The following is a 20,448-nucleotide window of genomic DNA, read 5'->3' as shown; positions in this document are numbered from 1 at the left end:
GTGGCTTTGCCACGAGCTCTGCTCTAGTTTTCTATATCTTTATACATAGCTCTTCTCCCTAGGAAATTAATAAAGTCTAAAAATGGCCACTACCATCAAGCCCTCTTAAATGCGATCTATCTATCTTTTCATAATTATAACATATGTACAATCAATTAAAACGCCCGATGTATTCCAAATCAATCGTTCATCTAGCGTTTATCGTACGTTCACCGTCCCAAGCGCTAGAGTCTGTCCTTCGTTCGCACGCTCCGTATAATCATTGTTCACTAAGCGCTCACCAAATTCCGTTTAGCATTCATATACCGTTCACAGTCTGTTCGTTCTTCATTCGTTCAGCATTCGTTTGTTTTAGTCCCCATTTGACGGTGTGTGTATCAATTTGACCTCTGTTGACAGTGTGTATATCAAAGTCCCCATTTGACGGTGTGTGTATCAATATGATCTCGGTTGACAGTGTGTATATCAAAGTCCTCATTTGACGGTGTGTATATCAAGGTCCCCATTTGAAGGTATGTGTATCAATATGACCTCTGTTGACGGTGTGTATATCAAAGTCCCCATTTGACGGTGTGTGTATCAATATGACCTCTGTTGACGGTGTGTATATCAAAGTCCCCATTTGACGGTATGTGTATCAATATGACCTCTGTTGACGGTGTGTATGTCAAAGTCCCCATTTGACGGTATGTGTATCAATATGACCTCGGTTGACAGTGTGTATCAAAGTCCTCATTTGATGTGTATTAGTTTGACTATGTAATTACAGTACTCATTAGTAGATGATTTACGGCGTATTTGTTACTTTTCTTGCACTGTATTAATCAACTGTCTACATATTATTTTGTTTTTATTACAATGACTGATGAAAGTATTATTTGATATTATTGTAAAACAACGTTGATAGATTGCAGTTTGTGCGTACGAATAAAGTCATATTTATACGACAAACATGATCCAATGCAATCTTAGTAAAGGACATAGGTGTTTACATATCATTATTTAGAAAGAATTGATTTTATCAAGAATAGGTATCAATAGTTCTGTCAAAATATACAGATATATAATGTTTTTAAAATTTGCGTTGATAAGTAAAAAGATTAGAAGGCCAGTAAAATTCTATTGTTTTTACTTTTATTTATCATAGAATATTTAAAACGCGGATATCATGACAGATCAAAATTTTGCATTTTGACTATGATTACCTTTGCGAAAATAGAGGTCAAACCGAGAAAACTTAAGTCATTTCATTGACATACACTAGCTGTATACAAAACCATTGGTTTTATTTAAAAGTGTTAGTATTTCACGGAAAGCAACGCATTTAATTTTTTTTTTTATTTTGCTCAAAGACAGATGCGTTGCTCGCACTTTGTCTCATTTATAAGACATGGCCATTATTAAAAGTACAACTAATAAAAGGCCAAATAACTCCACAGAAAGTCTCGTTCCTGTAATGTTCTCAGTTACCACTGTGTATAAGGTGTCCTCAATTGATCTTGTGTATCTTGTGGTCTTTAGTAGGCAGGATGTATCTGAACCGGAAATCCTCACTTGCAGGTGTTTTGTCTTATTATTAAATACTTGTGAAATCAAAATTTCAAATAGCACATGTCAATAGTAATAGTAAAATAAATACGTAGCAGAAAAACCATTGCAAAATACCAGCTAGAAAAGGGGGTTCCCATTCGCCTGTGTTACGTTAGAGGTCCCAACTTGAAGGTTCTTACGCGTATGTGTGTGTGTGTGTGTGTGTGTGTGTGTGTGTGTATATATATATATATATATATATATATATATATATATATATATATATATATATATATATATATATATATATATATATATATATATATATATATATATATATATATATATATATATATATATATATATATATATATAGCTTCTGAAGATTTTAAAATGAAAGCGCTTAAGCTATATTGAACGTTTTTCGTGTTTTCTTATTTAATTTTTATCTATATATATATATATATATATATATATATATATATATATATATATATATATATATATATATATATATATAGATGCTTTGAGCAAAATTGAGTATATATAATTAATATGACTCCGTCTCTTATAAATGGATCATTACGTTACTAATTAAACTGAAAAGTGAGCCAATAATTTACATGTAAGTTGTACTTAACTGTTCTGTGTATTTATATGTAATCATAATTGTATCGCATGGCCCATGAGGCCCAAATTTGGAAATAAATTTTATTCTGTTATGTTCATATCACACTACAGACCTACACTATTAGTAAAATTTACCTTTTTCGCAGCCTCTCTCATGAACTGTTTAGCCCTATCATTCCATATCGCGGGAATAGTCAGAACCCAGTGGATATATTCATCACCTTCTCCTCCAATTAAGTTGGCCACACTTTTCTTTTTCAGGTGGTTTAAAAGATGGTTTTTCAGATATCGTATGGAATGGACAAACACATCTAGGGCAGGGAGTTCCTTCCCCTTCTCTCGACTCTCATCGCGGACTTTTGTGTCGCGTGTTAGCTCCTTCAAAAATAATGCCACACATTCTAAGATTGTTATACTTTCATGCTAAATACTGAAATCTGATTGGTTTAGACGCAGTTCATAATCTGTTCTATTACCCTCAGCGTTAGCAACGCACTTAGCAACGGGTAACATTACGAATTGTTACATGCGCGAAAATCATGCGCGTACGGTTCGCCTTAGAATTCACATTATTCCTATCTAAAAGCAGTGATGTTTTCTTTAAAATTAAGACATTCAGTATAACAAAATAAATACTGCCTGTTTGTGAGGATAACATTTGAAATGGACACCCCTCAACGCTTCGCGTCGGTTGGCAATGGTTTTCTCGGGGTGTCAATTTCAACTGTTACCCTCCCAAACAGGCACTATTTATATAATGTAGTTTATAAGGGAATATAAATCTTGGCGCAGGATAACTATAAGTAGAAAAGCGATTTCTTTTTCTTTTTGGTGGTTTAGTGCATGTAGATACTAATTGTACAAAATGAATTAATATAGAAAAGGCTAATGGGATATTAAGAGGGCTGGATGGCCGTAGCTATTTTTGGACTATACTTTCCTTTAGAAGGAGAGGTTTGTATATAAAGATATAGGATAATAGTCAAATTTTAAAGCTTTAAAAATATCTGGACTTTTAAAATCAAATCTAAATGTTAAGGTAGATCTGATGGTTAATTTATTGACCATCTAGCCTCCTAGAAAAAATAAATAGGCCACAAAAAAAAATTTCCATACCATGTTATTATGCAGAAGCATCTTGAACCTGCGGAAGTAGTACCACGAGTGATGCTCATCCTTGTCGACAAGACTTGAATAGTGCTCCTCGGCCTCGAATCCAAACGAGTGAAATGTTTGGTCAGGACGCAGCAGAAGACAAGTCGGGGTTTTCTGGGAGAATAGACTCTTGCTTCCGGTCGTCCACGTCGTGTTAGCAGTAATTTTAGAAGGGTCATCTGTGTAATCAGCCTTGAAGGAAAAGGCATAGCCAGAGTATGTTGTACCAAAGTCTAGGGCAGCCACCAGCATCTTGAACCTCTCGTCTGACGATGCAGCCATCATGAAAACTTTATTTTGCCTGTTACAAACATCCCACCTAGTAGATATCCAAGAAATACAAGTTTATCTTGAAGAAATTTTACAAAATTTCCTAAGAAGCTTAATACAATCTATATAAAACTACCATACAACTCAAGTAATCTTGAACTTTCTTAGAAGATTGCTTAGATACATTGTAGACAAAATTCCTGTTGCTTAATCCATTTTTCCCATTTTCCTAACAATGTGTTGGGTCATTCTGACACGCGGTGTTCTTCTAATATTCTTCTAAAGAACTTTTAAAAATAAATTTACGTGTTTAATCCTATGCTGAACTTTGGCCCTCTATTTTTTTGTAGAGGATGAAATAGTGAACACCGACAACTAAAGACAATGGGAAACTTGATCAGAAGTGTTTAAGGTCATCCGACATGATGCTATGTTAAATTCTTTGAGTCGGTTCATTTTAGATATACTAATATAGTATTTCTTCTTTAAATTGCGCGAAATAATGAAAATAATTATGTGGTTATTAAAACAACAGGATGTCAAAGGGAAAACAAGTGTGTCATATTTTGAGTTTTATATTTACTTGGTGGGTGTGAATACAAATTGCACAATATAATATTTTACATTAAAATCTATTTCAAAATCACAATCATGATACATATATTTGCTTTTATCTTGCAGCGTAGTCAGTGTGTTTGTGTGTGTGTTGGGGGGGGGGGGGGCGTTTTAACAAGAACTTGGACTTTTCTGCTGTGGGATGTTATAATTGTCTGTGGTTCGCTCATCAAAACAAGTTGTCAGATATTGACCTTATTTCTTCCAATTCGCTAAGAGAAGCTCTCAATATTCATAGACTGTTCAAATAGGAACTTTTTGGCCAAGATATTGTAAGAGGGCAAAGTATATTTAACATCGGGTTCGAGATTCACATTTACATTTTTTATAAAAGTCAAGATTTGGAAATGAAAAAGTATTTTTGTTTAAATCCTGTCCATGACGCCATTTGTAACACATAAGAATAATTAAACGTTCCTTGTGTTGTTTTACAGTTCTTTTATTCTTAAGTTGATTGTTCAATATTGTTCAATTATAGCACTTATTAGTCTTAATAATGCCATTGTTGAACAGCTATAAACTGACGAATAGGCTTATGTTTCTTTGTTTAACGTTTACCCCATAGTATAGTACTATAAACAATCTGGGGTAAACTTTATCCAAAACAAGCGCATACATGTGTTATATAACTGTGATTTTTACTTGTTCATAAACTTGAAAACTTACATTAGGAGAATAAGAGCTTCTGGTGGTAGCCATGATCGATTCACAACAATCTTGGCTACTTTCGTTTTGACGCATGTTTACAAATGGCTTCCCGGGTAGTGACATGCGAGTAATCTATTTAACCATTTTTCTTCTTTGAAACTATAACATAAGTAAGTAAATGGATTTTTTTATCTTTTACAATATAAGTAACCTTTTCTTGTAGGCCTAGAAAACCGCTTTCATTAACGACGTATACGCGTAACTATACAGACCAAAACAGAAGTGCATGCATGTTCATTTTTATTGTTTACAATAGTTTAGTAATGCATATCTAATGGTCAACCGAAATTTGAGTGTCAGTCATAGAGTTATAAGCCAGATACAGAGCTCACAATTGTTTGTTATTGTGTCTTGTTTTTGTTTATGTTGGATCAACATACCGTAAAAAGTTATTTTAAGTCTAAAACCTGGAAATTTTTTGTCAACATGCAAACTGTAAACAAAAATATTACCTAGTAAGCTTTGTGTACATAACAAAGAATTGTGTGCTCTGTATCGCTCATATAACTCGACGACTGACAATAAAATCTTGATCATTGTGATCATTAAAAACAGAAAGATTTTGACACATTACTATGAAATCATCCAGTTACAGAAGGTTCTTAATATTCTAAACATAAAAATATCTGGAGACCACGTCTCCCCCCCCCCCCCTTTCGTGATTTCATACAAAAAGGCCATCGCAAGGTTATTTCATAATTTGTTATTTTTTATAGTTCAATATAAAAGTTACTGTTTTAGTGATTGTGTTCTGTGAACACGCATAAAATGTAATATTGCATGTGTACATGTTAACAACTCAATAACGACTATGCGCCAACTAAGTAATGAGAGGGGTTCCAAAATCTGTTTTAGAATCAAAAGCCAAAATAAACTCATCTGCATGCGCGGATCCAGAAAATTTTTCAAGGGGGGGGGGGGTCCGACGGTTATTTGAGTTTGCGGGGGGGGGGGGGGGCGAAGCATATTTTTGGTTATTTCATAATGTAATTTAAAGAAATTTGAATTTAACACGGGGCGGACCCCCTAACCCCCTCTAGATCCGCTCATGGACTGATTTGATTGGTATTTGACGAGTACAGTTCTTAGTATCATTCCGCTAATAAAGGCATTGTAGTACATTTTCTTTATTGGTCAACAGCTATACAGCTCATAGGTAGGAATTCCCTATGCATACACTAAATACAGCCCTATATGGTTGGCGGTTTACAGTTTCGATTCTTATCTACTGTCTACCACAAAAAACTGACAGTCAGTAATTGTATTCTTTGTTTACATATCACTTGTACCTCGGTCGACAGTAGAACGTGAAAGGGAAAGTGCCAAGTGTCAAACGTGGACCTGGCCTCCAGTCGACAGTATACAATTATTTTATGCTTGACCAGTCAATAGACTAGAATATTTTTCCCCGAGGTGCAGGGAACAGCTCAATATGATCTATTGCCCGAGGCCAACGGCCGAGGGCAATAGATCATACTGAGCTGTTCCCTGCACCAACGGAAAAAATTCTGGTCTATTGACTGGTCAAGCATTAAATAATTGTTTTATTACCTAATTCCTTTATTAGTTTTCGGGGTTTACAATTTGCATATTGCAGATGGTTTTCGTGCCATTATGCAATATACTAAGTTTTTTTTTCATCTTTTACATGCACAAAACCTGTTGCATGCATTTCAACATCTCAATTTAATATTAGTTTACACAAGAAGGGGGAGTCTTCAACCAATTAGATTTTAGATAGTCTTTAACCTTATATAAAGCTTTAAAACTGTTGATTATTTGATACTCCATTTTGAAAACATTGAATTTGGTTTCACCAAGTACTAACAGCGTCTATGTAAAGGAATATACATTCCCTGAGAACTATCGAAAGGATTAACATGTTATGAAAAGTGTCAACTGTCCAACATGGACCTGTTCCCCGGTCGACAGTAGATTATGTTACGGAAAAGATTTAACGAGGCCGAGTACAGAACGAGTACGCATGCTTTCGCGCAGCGTTTCATTTGTATTGTGACGTCATCTTTTTGCTTTGTTGACGCCATGGCGTGATAGTTTCAACTGCAGATATTCAGCGAAATTTGTTGAAAATAGCTCGTTTGATGCGTAAAATTGATATAATATTGTGGAATAAACATAAATGTCTCGAAGTATAAGCTTTATTTGGGCTCGGGTAGAAAACGTGAAGAGGGTTCAGCAAGCCTAGCCCTCTGTCACGTTTTCTTAACCCGCCTAAATATAGCATAATTCATATACTTCAAAACAGTAACCATGTATTCTACATTAATGACCCTTTAATATGTGATGTTATATAGTTATTTATTACTTAAATATGTCTAAATGTTTTAATAATACTATAAAGATCACCATTTCCGCCTTTGTTAAATAAAAAATAGCCATAATCCGACAAATCTGGGAAATGGGGCTTACAAAAAACAACTTTCATAAGACCCCTGGAACAAACCAGGAGGTAAAAGGTTTTTTTTATTTGACTATTTGATGCCTTTTAGCAATATCTTTAATATGTAGAACTGAAAAAGAAATCCCTAGGGCAGAAGTTTAAAAAAAATGTAAAAAATGTGCAAAATTTATACATTTCAAGCAAAATCCCATAGGGTCCTATGTTAAAAATTAACAAACTTTGAGATGACCCCTTAAACAAACGGTGTGGTAAATGTCTTATTTTTTTATCTTAAAATAATAATTAAATCAGTAGAAATTCATGTAAAAAATTTCATTCAAAAATCTAGGGCAGAACAAATTAGACCCGGCCTCGTTAAGTGTCAACTGTCAAATGTGGACCTGTCCCACAGTCGACAGTAGAACATGCTAGGCATTTATCGTTTTATCGTATGTACTGCTGATTACAATAATATATATTAAAGAATTTTAATTTTTTGTTGTTACAGAATGGCTTCAAAAGTGTCTCAAATTCAGAAAGCATTGGATTTAGCTAAGAGAAGTAAATGTAATCTAGTTATACAAACATCTGCAGAAAAGGAGTATGCCGAGCTAAAAGGAACAACAGACTATTTAAAAGTTAACAACAATGATAAAGTAAATAATTGAAAATTCAAATAATGGAATATGTGTGATTTTCCTAACGCATATAAACTGTATAATTATGACATTGCATTAATGTTAGATTAATGTACTGTAATCAAAGTGCGATTAATCAAGTAACTTAAAGGTTTAAAAAAAAATACTTTTACATTGATTTCAATGTAAAATAACAAGATGAAGAAAATGAAGATGCGTTGAAACATAATTATACAAATTATAACAATTTATTTTCCAGTTTATGCTCTTTAAAAGTCAAACAAGTGCTATTACAAAAACTTCATTCAAACCGAATATGGTAGAAGACTCTTCTATACATCTATACATCATTTTACAACAATTTGGTGAAGGATTTGGAAAAGGGAATGTATGGAGCAGTTATTCGTTGATGTTGAAGTGTAATGAGTTCATAAATAAGGGTCAAATGGACAACGGCGCTAGAAAAATTCAGGTAAGAAAAATCGCTCCGTAGTCACCAACAAATTGTTGAATTTACTGAGAATTGATAAAATATATATGTCTATTCAAATCAAAGCTAAATATGTGTTAATAAAATGTTCGTAAACAATCGTATTTTCAAATATCGTCCCAGAATACTCCCAAATTAAATGGTGATCGAGTTCTTTCACCGCGGCAACCTGACATAAGTACAATTCATCAGAATCATCCAAAATCTAGTGACTGGAAACATATGCAGGAAAGTTACGAGGAGAAGATTCAAAGTTACGAGGAGAAAATCCAAAAACTTAATAAAAAAATTAATAACCTGGGGTCAGAAACAGCTAATCAAAGAAATCAACTAGAGGAGAAGGAAAAGAGAATAGAAGAATTAACGACAAGGTATAGATCTATGTTGTAATTAAGCAGCAATACTTGACTAGCGGTTTATATTTACTGGTACATCCATTGAGTTTTTTCTCAAATATTTCTTTTAAGAATCTTATAAACAATGAATAGATCTTATCACGATCTGACTATATACTTTTCATTCATTCGTCCGTTAGTAATATGCGAGACGCGTTTACTTTTTACAATTGCTTTAAGGTATTCAATGTATAACAACCACATTTTGTACCTAATAAATTAATGGTCCGATTTTTAAAATCATGATATCATTTTGAAGGTGTTATGAAATAAAAATACTCCACCAAAGCAATTTTCAAAATTTTGATTATGGTCCAACTACTTACACCTTAAGTTTTGCATTGATGTCTATGGGCAATGTATGTTTTATTTAGATATTGTAAAAAGTAACTTAAAATTTATAAAACTCTCTTGGTTAATACATGCATAAATTTTCTCTCTATTAAAATATGAAATAAAATAAATATTATACCGCAGATATCTTGACGAAATTAAAATTTTCTGTTATTCATCAAGGGAAGATAACTCTTTAAAAAATTTCAAGGTGCAAAATGGCCGGCTTCTTATATGTTGTTAGTCATGTGAATTTAGTTTATTTCACTTGCATTGTAATCTAGCAATAAATATTTAACTAGTTTAAAATGAATCAAAATTGTTCAAAATCCATTCATTATACATTGAATACCTTAAATGCATTATTCAGCTTACTAAATCGCATCCTTTATTCAAATTAAATACATATGATTAATGAAATTATTTCATCGTTCCTTAAATTGATGTCTTGTTTTAAACTTTTGACATTAATTCGTAAATTAGTTCACGATTGATCGAATTTTAGGCTACATTTATTAATGGCGATCTCTGCTGTCTTCAATATTTTATGAATTTCACTGTTTTACAGCATATGGTACAAATGACTTTTGAATATTCTTGTTCGGTTTTGGTACAATAAAATGATTTTTAAAACTGGTTTTATTATAATGTGAAATATTTATAAACACGTAAAATATGTAAATGCATCCATCTCCTTTATTTTTTGTAATAGGCTGAGTCGGATTGCAAGTCAACAGTTAATACAAGGAAATCCAAACATCACCGATTTGAGCGACGGAAACAGGCCAACAAAGTTAGGAGAGAGGTTTTCTCAGGTCTATGATGACCAGTGGTCTGAAGCGTTTGAAGCCCTGAAGGCGAAAGGAAAACAGGAGAAAGAAACTGTCACAGAATTGTCACACATAGTTCAGGTAACTGTTTAATTTTATATATGCAATGTATGCATACATGTAATCATATTGCTATAACATGTACAAACGGTTATTTGAGCAATCCTTTTTTCGGTTTTCTAGATCTATTCTCTCCTCTCGAGAACACTAGTTATAGCCTGAACCTTTTCCGGGGGGGGGGGGGGGGGGGGGGTGTAGAACATACACCCATTTTATCTCCTTCCTCTTCCACTTTAGTTTTCGGAATGACTCCGTTAGATTTTGCATTTTGACTAATGAAAACAGTTGTAATTCCATCTTGTTGTTTTCTCATCAATCGCATTAAAAGGAGAACGACCAGCTGAGCTAAATTTTTATTCCATATATATCTAATTACCTAAATAAAATAAAATATACAAATGGTTTTGGAAATGTAAACATTCATTGCTTTTTCCTGCAGAATTTACTTTCCAACAGTTAAAATAATTGTAACTCAGCAATGATTATCATGTTATTAGTAGGGTCAGGGCGCATAAAAGTTGTTGAGCTCTTTGAACGTCAAAAGAAAGTGGAGTTGCAACAATCAAAAGATCTCTTAGCAGGAAGGCTATTGTATGGCGGATGTGATAATCGATCTGACATTCAGTCAATTGTTCATACTATAGAGGAAAATAATTGTTCTCAGTTAACCAAGTTTTGTTTTCTTAATGTTGCACTATAATTTAAAATTTGAAAGATTGGTGTGACAATACAGTGTATGTAATATGACGTGAGACTGATGCTTTTAAGCGATGTTTCGACAGCAGAAAATTGTATTATATTTGTTTACCTTTTAGAGTATTTACGGGTTTATGCAGAAGAGTGTTGGAGAACTGATGCAAAAACTAGCAAGTGAAACATCTAAAGTGATTATGTGTCCATTTCAGGTATATATCATGCATACATGTATGTCAAATTTCAATACCCAGTTTAAGGTTAGACCCATTGGAATACTCTTTATGCAATAGTAATACCCTTCATCTAATTACATAAAGTCGACGTCGTTGCAGCCAGCCTCTCATCGGGAAGTACCACTCAATGGAACAGAAGGAATCATTAGAGATTTAGTCAAAACACAGGGGCATCACGCATTAAAATCAGTCCAAAAAGTATGTTCATTAGCATTTCAACATTCAGAATAATATGTTTTACGGTGCTACCGATCTGGCGAGCGCAGCAAGAATTACACATACCTTGCATCATTGTCAACTTATAGTTTTATTTAGGTATCAACGAACGTCAAAGAATTTTTGAGAGAGTATTGCTCTACAATAAGTATGCCAAAGGTACTAATTTTAATGGTTATGATACATAGAGCGCAACCCTCTACCCAGAGAGAGAGAGAGAGAGAGAGAGAGAGAGAGAGAGAGAGAGAGAGAGAGAGAGAGACCTGTTTGTAGGTGTGTATTTCCCACTTTTAAATTTAATGGTCTGACTATAGGCAATATCTACATAATTTTTTACCTGTTTATTTTTTCATTTCATTCCTTTTTATTTAGTTTAAAATGTCCTATTGTTTATTTCCTCCCTACTCATATACTTACTTGCCTACTGTGCATGCATGCACAATTAGCGTAAATGGATCGATATGACAGTAAAGTATGGCAGTATATACTTGCTAGTATATATATATAAAATCTCTATATTAAAAAAAGATTAAAAACAAATCATATGTCAATGAGGCAGGTATCGCAGTCTATACTGAAATAGCCAGTACACTCATTACAGATGTTTGATCCACCTCTAAATTTATCGCGGGAAATATAGCGCGAGTGCACTGTGACGTCATCCATGACTTTGTTCGTCTTTGTTTACGTTTCTCGAATCAATATACGAAGGTATGGAAGCATGTAACAAATCTTTTGAGTCTCGCCAAAGCATATGCGATACTCAAAACGTGTCTTCAAACTTAAAGTCACCGTAAATTACGAGTTAAAAGTCGACCATTTTTGGCATAGCACCACGGGTGAAAACATTAGAGAGCATTATGGGACGTAGACAAAAAATTTTGTTTGATGAACTGTAGGTTTAGCTCGTTCTTTTTCCCGCGCACACTGGTTCTTAGAGCTCGCTGGCGAGCTGCGCTCGCTATAACGTCCTCTGTACGTCTTGTACACTTGAATATAAAAAAAATGCTTTCGTTTTTCAGGAATTAGGTCTTACCAAACGCGGAGGAGATAAAAGAATAGACAAATATATTGAGATTTTGTCTGAACTTATCTGGTATATGGTCATACAAGATCCTCCAATGGTTCTTAAGTTCATCAAGAATGGTGAGAAAATGGATAAAGAAGGTCCCTTCAAACCCTACAGCAAGACGGGTAGTGTGGCTGAAGTGTGTGTGTGGCCCGCACTGCTCCTACACGAGGGAGGGCCATTGATTGCTAAAGGATTTGCTCTTCCTCAGTAAGACATTCGGTTACTTGTTTGTCTTGTCCAAAAACGGACGTGTGCTTGTGAGTGTGAATGTGGTGAACAGGGGGTGAGCATGGTTTTTATTGCAAGAAAAAGAATCGTAATTCACATAGCAACATGTGCTTGTCATAATGCAAAAGAAAACAAGCATTGGTTTGTACATGTTGCATCTTGATTTACCAAAAGAATTGAAATTCTTTTAAAATTATTATTTGTATATTTTATTGTATGGCAATCTTTTTTTTTTGTATATCAATCTTTACTCACCATCTTAATACTTGATATTGAAGAATTCTCAAAAGGCGGTACTTTTGTACAGTCAGAGTAATATCCCGTCTATAAAAGCAGACTTCTGTGTTTGACAATATTTGTATTTTATCTAGCATTGTATAAGACAAAGATACTGTTGTTGTATTGCGTTTTGTGCATTGCACACATTTCCCATCTTCACAAACACTTTGCTGTCTCTGAGTATTTTTCCAGGAGAAATTCGAAAAACCATTTGGAATAAAATAAATGTTTCATTTGTGTAAAATGGCCTTAGGAATCAATTGGCTCCTAACAATCATGCTTGTGGATGATCGATTTGTCTGATGAAGAATTTACGGTAGAATTTAAACAAACTTTGACTGTTTTTCACTCGCCTTGGGATTACAAGAAAATGTATTTTGCAAATCACAATATTGATTTCACAGATATATATAGCCTGGTCTGGGACTTATGTTACTAGTAATCACACTCACTGTGAAATTAAGAAAATTAATAATCATACATGAAGATAAAAAGGAATTAATCAATGTTCGTTGAACAGTTGTGAATGATTTCCGACGTTTTAATACAGTTATCGTCATTATTAAATCCATCTAAGCTTTGTTGTTGTTGTTGTCCTCTGTTGTTGTCTTAAGCATGTATATCAGATTTACAATTACATGTATGTACAATGCAATACTTCAATGAAGACTTCATTAATAGAATCTGGAGCTATTTGTATTATCACCAATCATCATGTTTTAGATACTGTTGTGATTTGAGCAACTATTGTGCACTAGATGTATCTAATAAACCAAAGATTAAAGTAGTAATGTTTTTTATTTCAATTTTGTTGATGAAGTGGATAATCAACATACATTCGTGATTTTCTAGGGCTCTGGAGCCATGTTAATATCACTGTCCTCTCAGTTACAGACTTCACTTACATGTACAGTTTCATTTAGTTAAAATGTCACACATAGCAGATTACCGATATCTGAACGTAAAGTGTATCTTGAACTGATGAAGTATACCTACTACTGACGTACGACCTTATGTGATAAATAATGTGCAGACTAGCTGATAGTGTTTAGATAGAAGAGATTAAGTACCAACAAACAAGAGAATTGTAGAAAATCAAGATGGATGCCCATGGACAGGTAGAGTTATTGTGATAAATTATTTCTATATATTTCTCCTTTTACGAGTTTGATAAGCAAAAACCCTAGTTGTCATCGGAGATACTCTTGTTGTTAACGTGTTATACAAATTCCATAACATTACATTGTAAAATGTTATTTATACATGGAATTTTTATATTTGACACTGATAAAATTTTTACATCTTTGTCTTCTTTGTGATTAAAGTTTAGAAAACTTCACGATCAAGCATTATGAAGTGAAGTGTATTGAAGTGTTTTTAATAATTATTGTTCCCACTATAGCAGAGTATGAGAACATAATGTATATGAAGTTATTGAAAAAAATAAATTTATACATATTTGCGGATGATCCACATGCACAAATGTGATTCAATTGGCAGCATTGTAAGTTTGTGACAATAAAGAAAAGGAATGATATGTGCAACTAAAGCATTTTGTTGAAAGTTTGGTCTCTTTTGGAATTAAATTTTGTTTTTCCACATAGAAAAAACTTTTAAGTATAGCAGACGTTTTCAAAGCCTTTGGAAAGAAAGTGGATGGAAACCATTACCAAAAAGCCCACAAGCAATACAGAACGTTAAGCGATCATGCTCGGTATTTGGCAAAGAGTGATAAGCAAACGGTAAAAAGAATCATAGCATTACAGTGATTAAACATATTGTCAATAGTTGCATGCAGTTTTAACTTTTTCCAATGCCAGATAAATATTTAAAATACATTGGGGGTTTTAAAAAATAATTGTATTAATGTTGCATGTACCAGCACGACGCCCTTAAGTCATACTATGAGGAAAATGAACAAATTTACCCAGCATGCCTCAGTGACGATCAGAAACAAATATGTCTTCCTTTGTACGACTTCCTGTGTAGCGCCGGAACCGTGTTTGACCTGACAAACGTCTGGCCGACATATGTGTTCTTGGTGGAAGTCTATAACAGACAACGGACAATTCTTCGGAAAAATGTAGGTCACGCACCTTTTAACATGTGAAATTAGAAAAAAAATCATGTTTTATAGTACTGTTATGCAAACCTTACTATACTCTGTCCCGAGTTTTTGCTTCCACCACTTTTCACGTGATATTTCGATAATAATAAATACCTTTGTGCTCAAACTACGTTCATCCACTAATATGAAAAATGTCCAGATTATCTGTTTTGAAACGCCCCCTCTTCAATACACATCCCAAAATAGAAAGTCTACGGGGATTTTGCATTGCATCAGCCATTAATAAACCCGGATGGTATCGTTGAAAAATTGCGCGAAATGTCCCAAGTGCTTCCGAATGGAGAAAAGATGTAAACATTTCCCATTATAAATCTCCATAAGAAAATTGTTTTTGTTCCTGTAAACTTTTATGAGTGAAAAGGGTCAATGTGTCAATGAAGATATCTTGGATATTTTCCATTTCATCGATTTTAACTGTGCTCCTTTCACGTGTATGTGAATTTTTATTAAAAATCATCAAAAAGTGATGGAAGCAATTACTTGGGACAGACTACAGACTGCAGAGTGAAAAAAAATCATTTTTTTATTTTGGAGTACTGTTATGCAAACTTTACTAAGCAGACTGTTTCTTAATTGCTTAAGGATCCGCACTTGAACAAGTCAGGAGATTACATATCTAACATTTTACAATGCATGAAAACTGGAATGGAAGAAGAAATCTTGAAAACGGCCAATACTGAGTATCTAAACCTGCTTGGGGACGAGAGGCAGATGAAACGGAATCCAGATCTGGTACAAAGATAAGCTGATAATACAAGAACAACCATTGTCGGAAACTCAGGGCCAGTGTAGTTTACGTATTAGCGATTGTGGACCAACTGGGCTATTTTAATTTTTTTCTTGAATTATGATTTTTTTTATTCAACCAATAAGAAAGTAAAATTCTATAGTTATTTTGAATATATGAAAATTGAAAATCAAGCAATAAACTATAGTAAATGCACGTGTTTAATAAAATGGATGCGTACATGTAAGAATAAACTCAAACACGATTGGTGAAATTTCTTTTTAAGTTTAATCGAAGAAATTGGACATGATTTATTCTTAAAGTAAGTTTGTCTACGTTCAATAGGCGTATGCAAGGATGGCTGTTTGTTACCGATGATCAAATACAACACAAATGTTAAAGAACTGGACAGACCATACGATGAATTCGGCATATTTATTACAAATTAACCACTGAGTATGTTTATAGGCAAGAGAGAAAGAGCTGTGGGTTTTGAATGGCGACGTAGCGGCCCAGAAATTCCTTGATAACATTGAATATATGGACAAAGCTTTGTATCGTACAATAAAAGAAGCGATGCTGAGAAACGTCGAAGGAAGCCAAATCGCTTGGTGCCAGTATGGTTCGCTCTTACATTCATCTGAACTACTAAAACGGGATGAACAGCAAATGGTGACATGTCATTAATTCTCTTCATTTTTCCGATTTCCGATTTTTCTTTTTAATTTTATTGACAATGAACTGGACACGACGACCTTTTTTTTATTTTATAAAAAAATATATAATTTCTCTCATTCCTTAATAGGCTAGACGAAGTGAAAAAGGTATCACTGACTTACAAGAACAATGCGAAGAATTAGAGCGACAGAACGCAATAAAGTCGCGTGAAATTGAAGAACTTTCAAAAAGGTCATTTTTCTTTAATGTTAAACTAAGCTTTGTTTTTAATAAAACATACAAGCACTGTATATATCTATTATGTTCCTTGTACATGTATATATCTATTATGTTCCTCGAATTTAACGAGGGGTACTATGATGGTTGGTATAAAGTAGTTGTTAAAAGAATGGGTATCGAGTATTGTCTTTCACTTGCAATTTTATTTTGATGTTTCAAGGCTATGTGAAGTGGACAAACTCAAAGTGACAGAAAACTCAAGCAATGCAGATGTCAACGATTCGGATGAGGTGAATGATATTGGGAAGAAGTTTTCTGATGTGTATAACAACGAATGGGCCAAGCTTTTTGACAGTTTGAAATCTGAGATAGAGGACGAGACAGCGAGGATAGAAAAGCTCTGTGGCTGTCTCCTGGTAAGCATTTGTTTTGCTGCAGCATGATGTTTTTATATTGCATTATGTTTGTTTGTCGTGAATTATTTTTCATTGTATTATATATAATGTCATTTTTTATTAGTTAATATTTCACCTAGATTTTAAGAAAATTAATAAAGTACTTTTAATACTTTGGTTCATAAGTGAACGTTTCTATATTTACTAAGACTAGTGTTTTAACATTCATTTTTCAATTTTATGTCCAATTTGGTAGATGGCATTCAAATTTTGCAAGGAAGAGAGTGAGAAACAGATGAATAATCTACAGGTCGCGACAACAGACGTTTTATCATTCAGATCAACTCAGAATGAAGAGAACGAAGTTTGTCAATACTTTATTAATTTCAAAGTTATCAGATAAAAGTATTTATTGCTACTCCCTGAAACATAGAATTCAATCGAAAGCATTTGTTATTTCGTTAACATGGAATGATGTTCTCTGAAAGTAAAATCGCATCCACAGTTAAACCAGACAAAATTACTGACAACTAGATGATTGATTTTTACATTTCATTAAATCTGTTCTATTTCATGTAGGAAGTGGGGGGCCAAAACCATTCAGTCGCTTTGTCCCAGGAAGCTTGTGTTCACTTACAAAAACTAAGGAAACAGTGTTATTCTCTATCCCTTCCAAAAGTTCGACGGGTAAAGTGATTTTATCTTAGATGATGATGATGATGATGATGTTGTGTATGTCAATGATGATGATGATGAAATAAGATGTTCTCGTATTTTGTTTAGATGTTTAGGGAGTCGTGCACATCATTGACAACAACCAATGAAGCAATATTGAGGGACTTTGAAGCATACTTGACAAGATGTGTCGACACTTGCTGGTATATGTGTATTCAGGATCCACCATTGAACATTAAAATTCCAGAGAAAGGAGATACCGTCGACACAAAACAGTTTAATCTGTATAAATCAGAGGGAGATATTGTCGATGTCTGTGTGTGGCCAGCACTTCTGTTAGGTGGAGGTGACAGTACTGGCATTGTATGTCAAGGACAGGTGCTGACAAAACTTAGTAAAACAAATTAAACAGCAAATATTGTTTATGTGTGATTGCGTAGCGCCTGTTACCAGTCGATCTTTGAAATCTTTATAATTGTCAATGTGTTACCATGATCAGTTGAAGTTATAGAGAACGAAATTAATATTTAATTTTCATGGATCAATAATCTTGGGTTATTGGCACTGGGAAAGAAAATATATATACCAATACGACCTTTTTCTTTAATTTAAATAAGGATTAAGGAATCATTTTTTGAGTATTATGAGGTGATTATTTCGGTCGGGGCGTAATCAAATCCATTAGCCCGAAGGGCTTTATGATAGATTTGATCATGCCCCGACCGAAATTATCACCTCATAATATTCAAAGAATGATTCCTTATTTCATATCTTTTTATTTTCAAGCCATCGTACGATTAAATATTTAAATATGAATAAGCAAACCCCGCTGGCGCCCTAATTTGGCGTCATTAGTATTATGGGTTATATAGTACAAAATCGATAGGTAGTGTTACCACAATCAAAGACACTGGAAAATGTAAATATACAGGTTAAATGTGTCATAAGTCTTAGATATCATTATTGATTTCCCTTTTGAATATCCTCAGATTAAAAATAACAATAAATAAATTATTAATGTTTATATTTAATTCATTTTATGTTTATTATATGTATCTTGAAATAATGTAATCTAGATATGAGCTACATTAAAAGATTAGGTTTTTATTTAATTAAATATTATATTGCTTTAATGATATAGAGCATATTCCCATATTTTTTGTAAATTGTGTTCAAGGGCAGTAACTCTTAATGTATTTCATGAATATATAAAATTAAATAAAAACATAAACTTTCAATGTAGCTCTTTTGTATATTACATTATTTAAAGATAAATATGATAAACATGAAATATTACTTTGCAACGATCACCTGTTTATGGAACAAGGTTTCACATGCTTAACTGCTGAATATTCTGATTACAGCACTCTCTATAACTACAAGTATTAAATATATAACTAACCTTTCACATATTAGAAATAAAATATCATAGCTTAGATATCAAGACTATGAATTACTGGGATATTTTATAAACTACATTCTTTCATAAATAAGATATATAACCTAAAAAAAAAAAAATAGAATTAGCCAAATGTAACCGGCAATTAACAGAAAATATCATGTAAGTATTAATTAAAGTTCAAGAATACCAAAAATAGAACACTTGCTATAACTGACTGCTTCCTAAATGTTGGACAAATAAATAAATAAGCTAAATTGTCTCTTGAAGAAAACAGGTCTTTCTCGTAAGAATCTTAGCCTTGCATGGTCTGTCATAGCTGCAGGTCTGTATAGCTCCCGGTCTGATCTGTCAAAGAGGAAAAAATTATAAAAACATACTATTGGCTAGCTGTGTAGTAAACATCATGTCCAAATGCACGAAAGTGACCATACAGGTGAAATGGTTTAAGGCTATATCATATCAGCTCTAAGTTAAATAATGTTTACTTGATAGACACATATTACTGAAAAGGCAGGGAGTTATAGGGATAAATATGTACATGTAAAATATAGATAAAATATAGGATGATGATGATGTTGATGATGAAATATAAATGATGCATGAATGTAATTATCACCATAAATTGCACCCTATTTATTTACACACGTTCAGTATATTTACAATAGCATCCATGTAGTGACCGTGGATAATACCGTGAAATTTATTTTTAAAATAAATTGTCTTTAGCCTCTTGATTAAGTAATTTTCAATCTATACAAGAAGTGATAAAATGTACAAAAATACATGTTAGTACTATTACTACATTTAACATATAAGAATGATACATTAACGAATTACATGATGAAATTTTAATAATCAAACGCTAAAAGCTGGGTTAACTTATGAACGGCCGATAACTCTGCATATATTAATTTGACACAAGTAACGACAACTCGTACAGTGTATTGTAAATGTGTCTGGCACTTGTTGTTAGCTGCTCTGCTTGGTATGTACACAATAAATACATTGATTGTAGTTGCATTGTTTTACACCATGCGGTTCATCACGTAAGGTAAGTTGAAATTGAATGCGACAACTATATGAAATTCTACTTTCGTTTTCTATGGTATTTATAACGTTAGACTAAAACCAGATCAATCAGTTCAAACGAGATGTCTTCGTAGGAGCATTTCTTTACTGTGTTTTTCATCAAAACGACTCAGAATGTCTTCTCGAAGTCAGACAAAGGTAGAGTTTTCCTGTTTTATCCTCCTGTTTACATGTTTATTTCATGTACAAGTAAATACCAGACCTAAGCTACATGTATATCTATATGGCAAACCAAATTCACAAAAAATAGCTAAACATAGCACAGGTGCTTGAAACACAAGCCCCTGTGAACATAGTTGTATAGTTGATATACTAGGTTTATTGACTGTTAGCTATAGTTAACGAATCGTAGTTTT

General features: G+C 33.3%; 4 protein-coding genes across 6 annotated transcripts in view; 3 read left to right on the top strand and 1 right to left on the bottom strand.

The window, feature by feature from the left end:
- LOC105327934 (heat shock 70 kDa protein 12B) overlaps positions 1 to 5,005 on the bottom strand; it is a 49,085-nt gene extending 44,080 nt beyond the window's left edge. Inside the window, exons 1-3 of the mRNA XM_066075168.1 lie at positions 4,867 to 5,005; positions 3,277 to 3,634; positions 2,296 to 2,538 (exon numbers count right to left, since the gene is read on the bottom strand). Coding sequence (XP_065931240.1) covers positions 2,296 to 2,538; positions 3,277 to 3,634; positions 4,867 to 4,868 — 603 coding nt within the window. The 5' untranslated portion in view covers positions 4,869 to 5,005. The remainder of the gene's footprint in view (positions 1 to 2,295; positions 2,539 to 3,276; positions 3,635 to 4,866) is intronic.
- LOC105327933 (uncharacterized) lies at positions 4,884 to 13,566 on the top strand. 2 transcript variants are annotated; one of them, XM_066075171.1, is made up of 8 exons: positions 4,884 to 5,018; positions 7,818 to 7,965; positions 8,207 to 8,419; positions 8,561 to 8,808; positions 9,878 to 10,076; positions 10,871 to 10,960; positions 11,084 to 11,182; positions 12,223 to 13,566. In XM_066075171.1, the coding sequence occupies exons 2-8, from the start codon at positions 7,819 to 7,821 to the stop codon at positions 12,481 to 12,483; spliced, it is 1,257 nt and encodes a 418-aa protein (XP_065931243.1). In that variant the 5' UTR covers positions 4,884 to 5,018; position 7,818; the 3' UTR covers positions 12,484 to 13,566. The 2 variants fall into 2 exon arrangements, with proteins under 2 accessions (XP_065931243.1, XP_065931242.1); XM_066075170.1 differs by having other exon boundaries at positions 11,069 to 11,182.
- A 147-nt stretch (positions 13,567 to 13,713) lies between these two features.
- LOC105337527 (rho-associated protein kinase 1) lies at positions 13,714 to 18,230 on the top strand. The gene is made up of 10 exons (XM_034448109.2): positions 13,714 to 13,897; positions 14,384 to 14,521; positions 14,662 to 14,862; positions 15,490 to 15,639; positions 16,103 to 16,306; positions 16,440 to 16,543; positions 16,752 to 16,947; positions 17,183 to 17,290; positions 17,506 to 17,613; positions 17,710 to 18,230. Exons 1-10 carry the CDS (start codon positions 13,880 to 13,882, stop codon positions 18,007 to 18,009), a joined length of 1,527 nt encoding a protein of 508 aa, XP_034304000.2. The 5' UTR covers positions 13,714 to 13,879; the 3' UTR covers positions 18,010 to 18,230.
- A 1,672-nt stretch (positions 18,231 to 19,902) lies between these two features.
- Positions 19,903 to 20,448, top strand: part of LOC105337427 (uncharacterized) — a 16,133-nt gene continuing 15,587 nt past the window's right edge. The window contains exons 1-2 of one of the 2 annotated variants that reach the window (XM_066075167.1): positions 19,903 to 20,054; positions 20,136 to 20,230. In XM_066075167.1, the coding sequence (XP_065931239.1) occupies positions 20,207 to 20,230 (24 nt within the window). In that variant the 5' untranslated portion in view covers positions 19,903 to 20,054; positions 20,136 to 20,206. The remainder of the gene's footprint in view (positions 20,055 to 20,135; positions 20,231 to 20,448) is intronic. The other variant, XM_034448101.2, reaches the window with a different exon arrangement.

This window comes from Magallana gigas, chromosome 2 (genome assembly GCF_963853765.1).
Source record: "Magallana gigas chromosome 2, xbMagGiga1.1, whole genome shotgun sequence".
NCBI lineage: Eukaryota > Metazoa > Mollusca > Bivalvia > Ostreida > Ostreidae > Magallana > Magallana gigas.
Note: the sequence above shows the minus strand (reverse complement) of the source record. Positions and strands in the feature narration are given on the sequence as shown.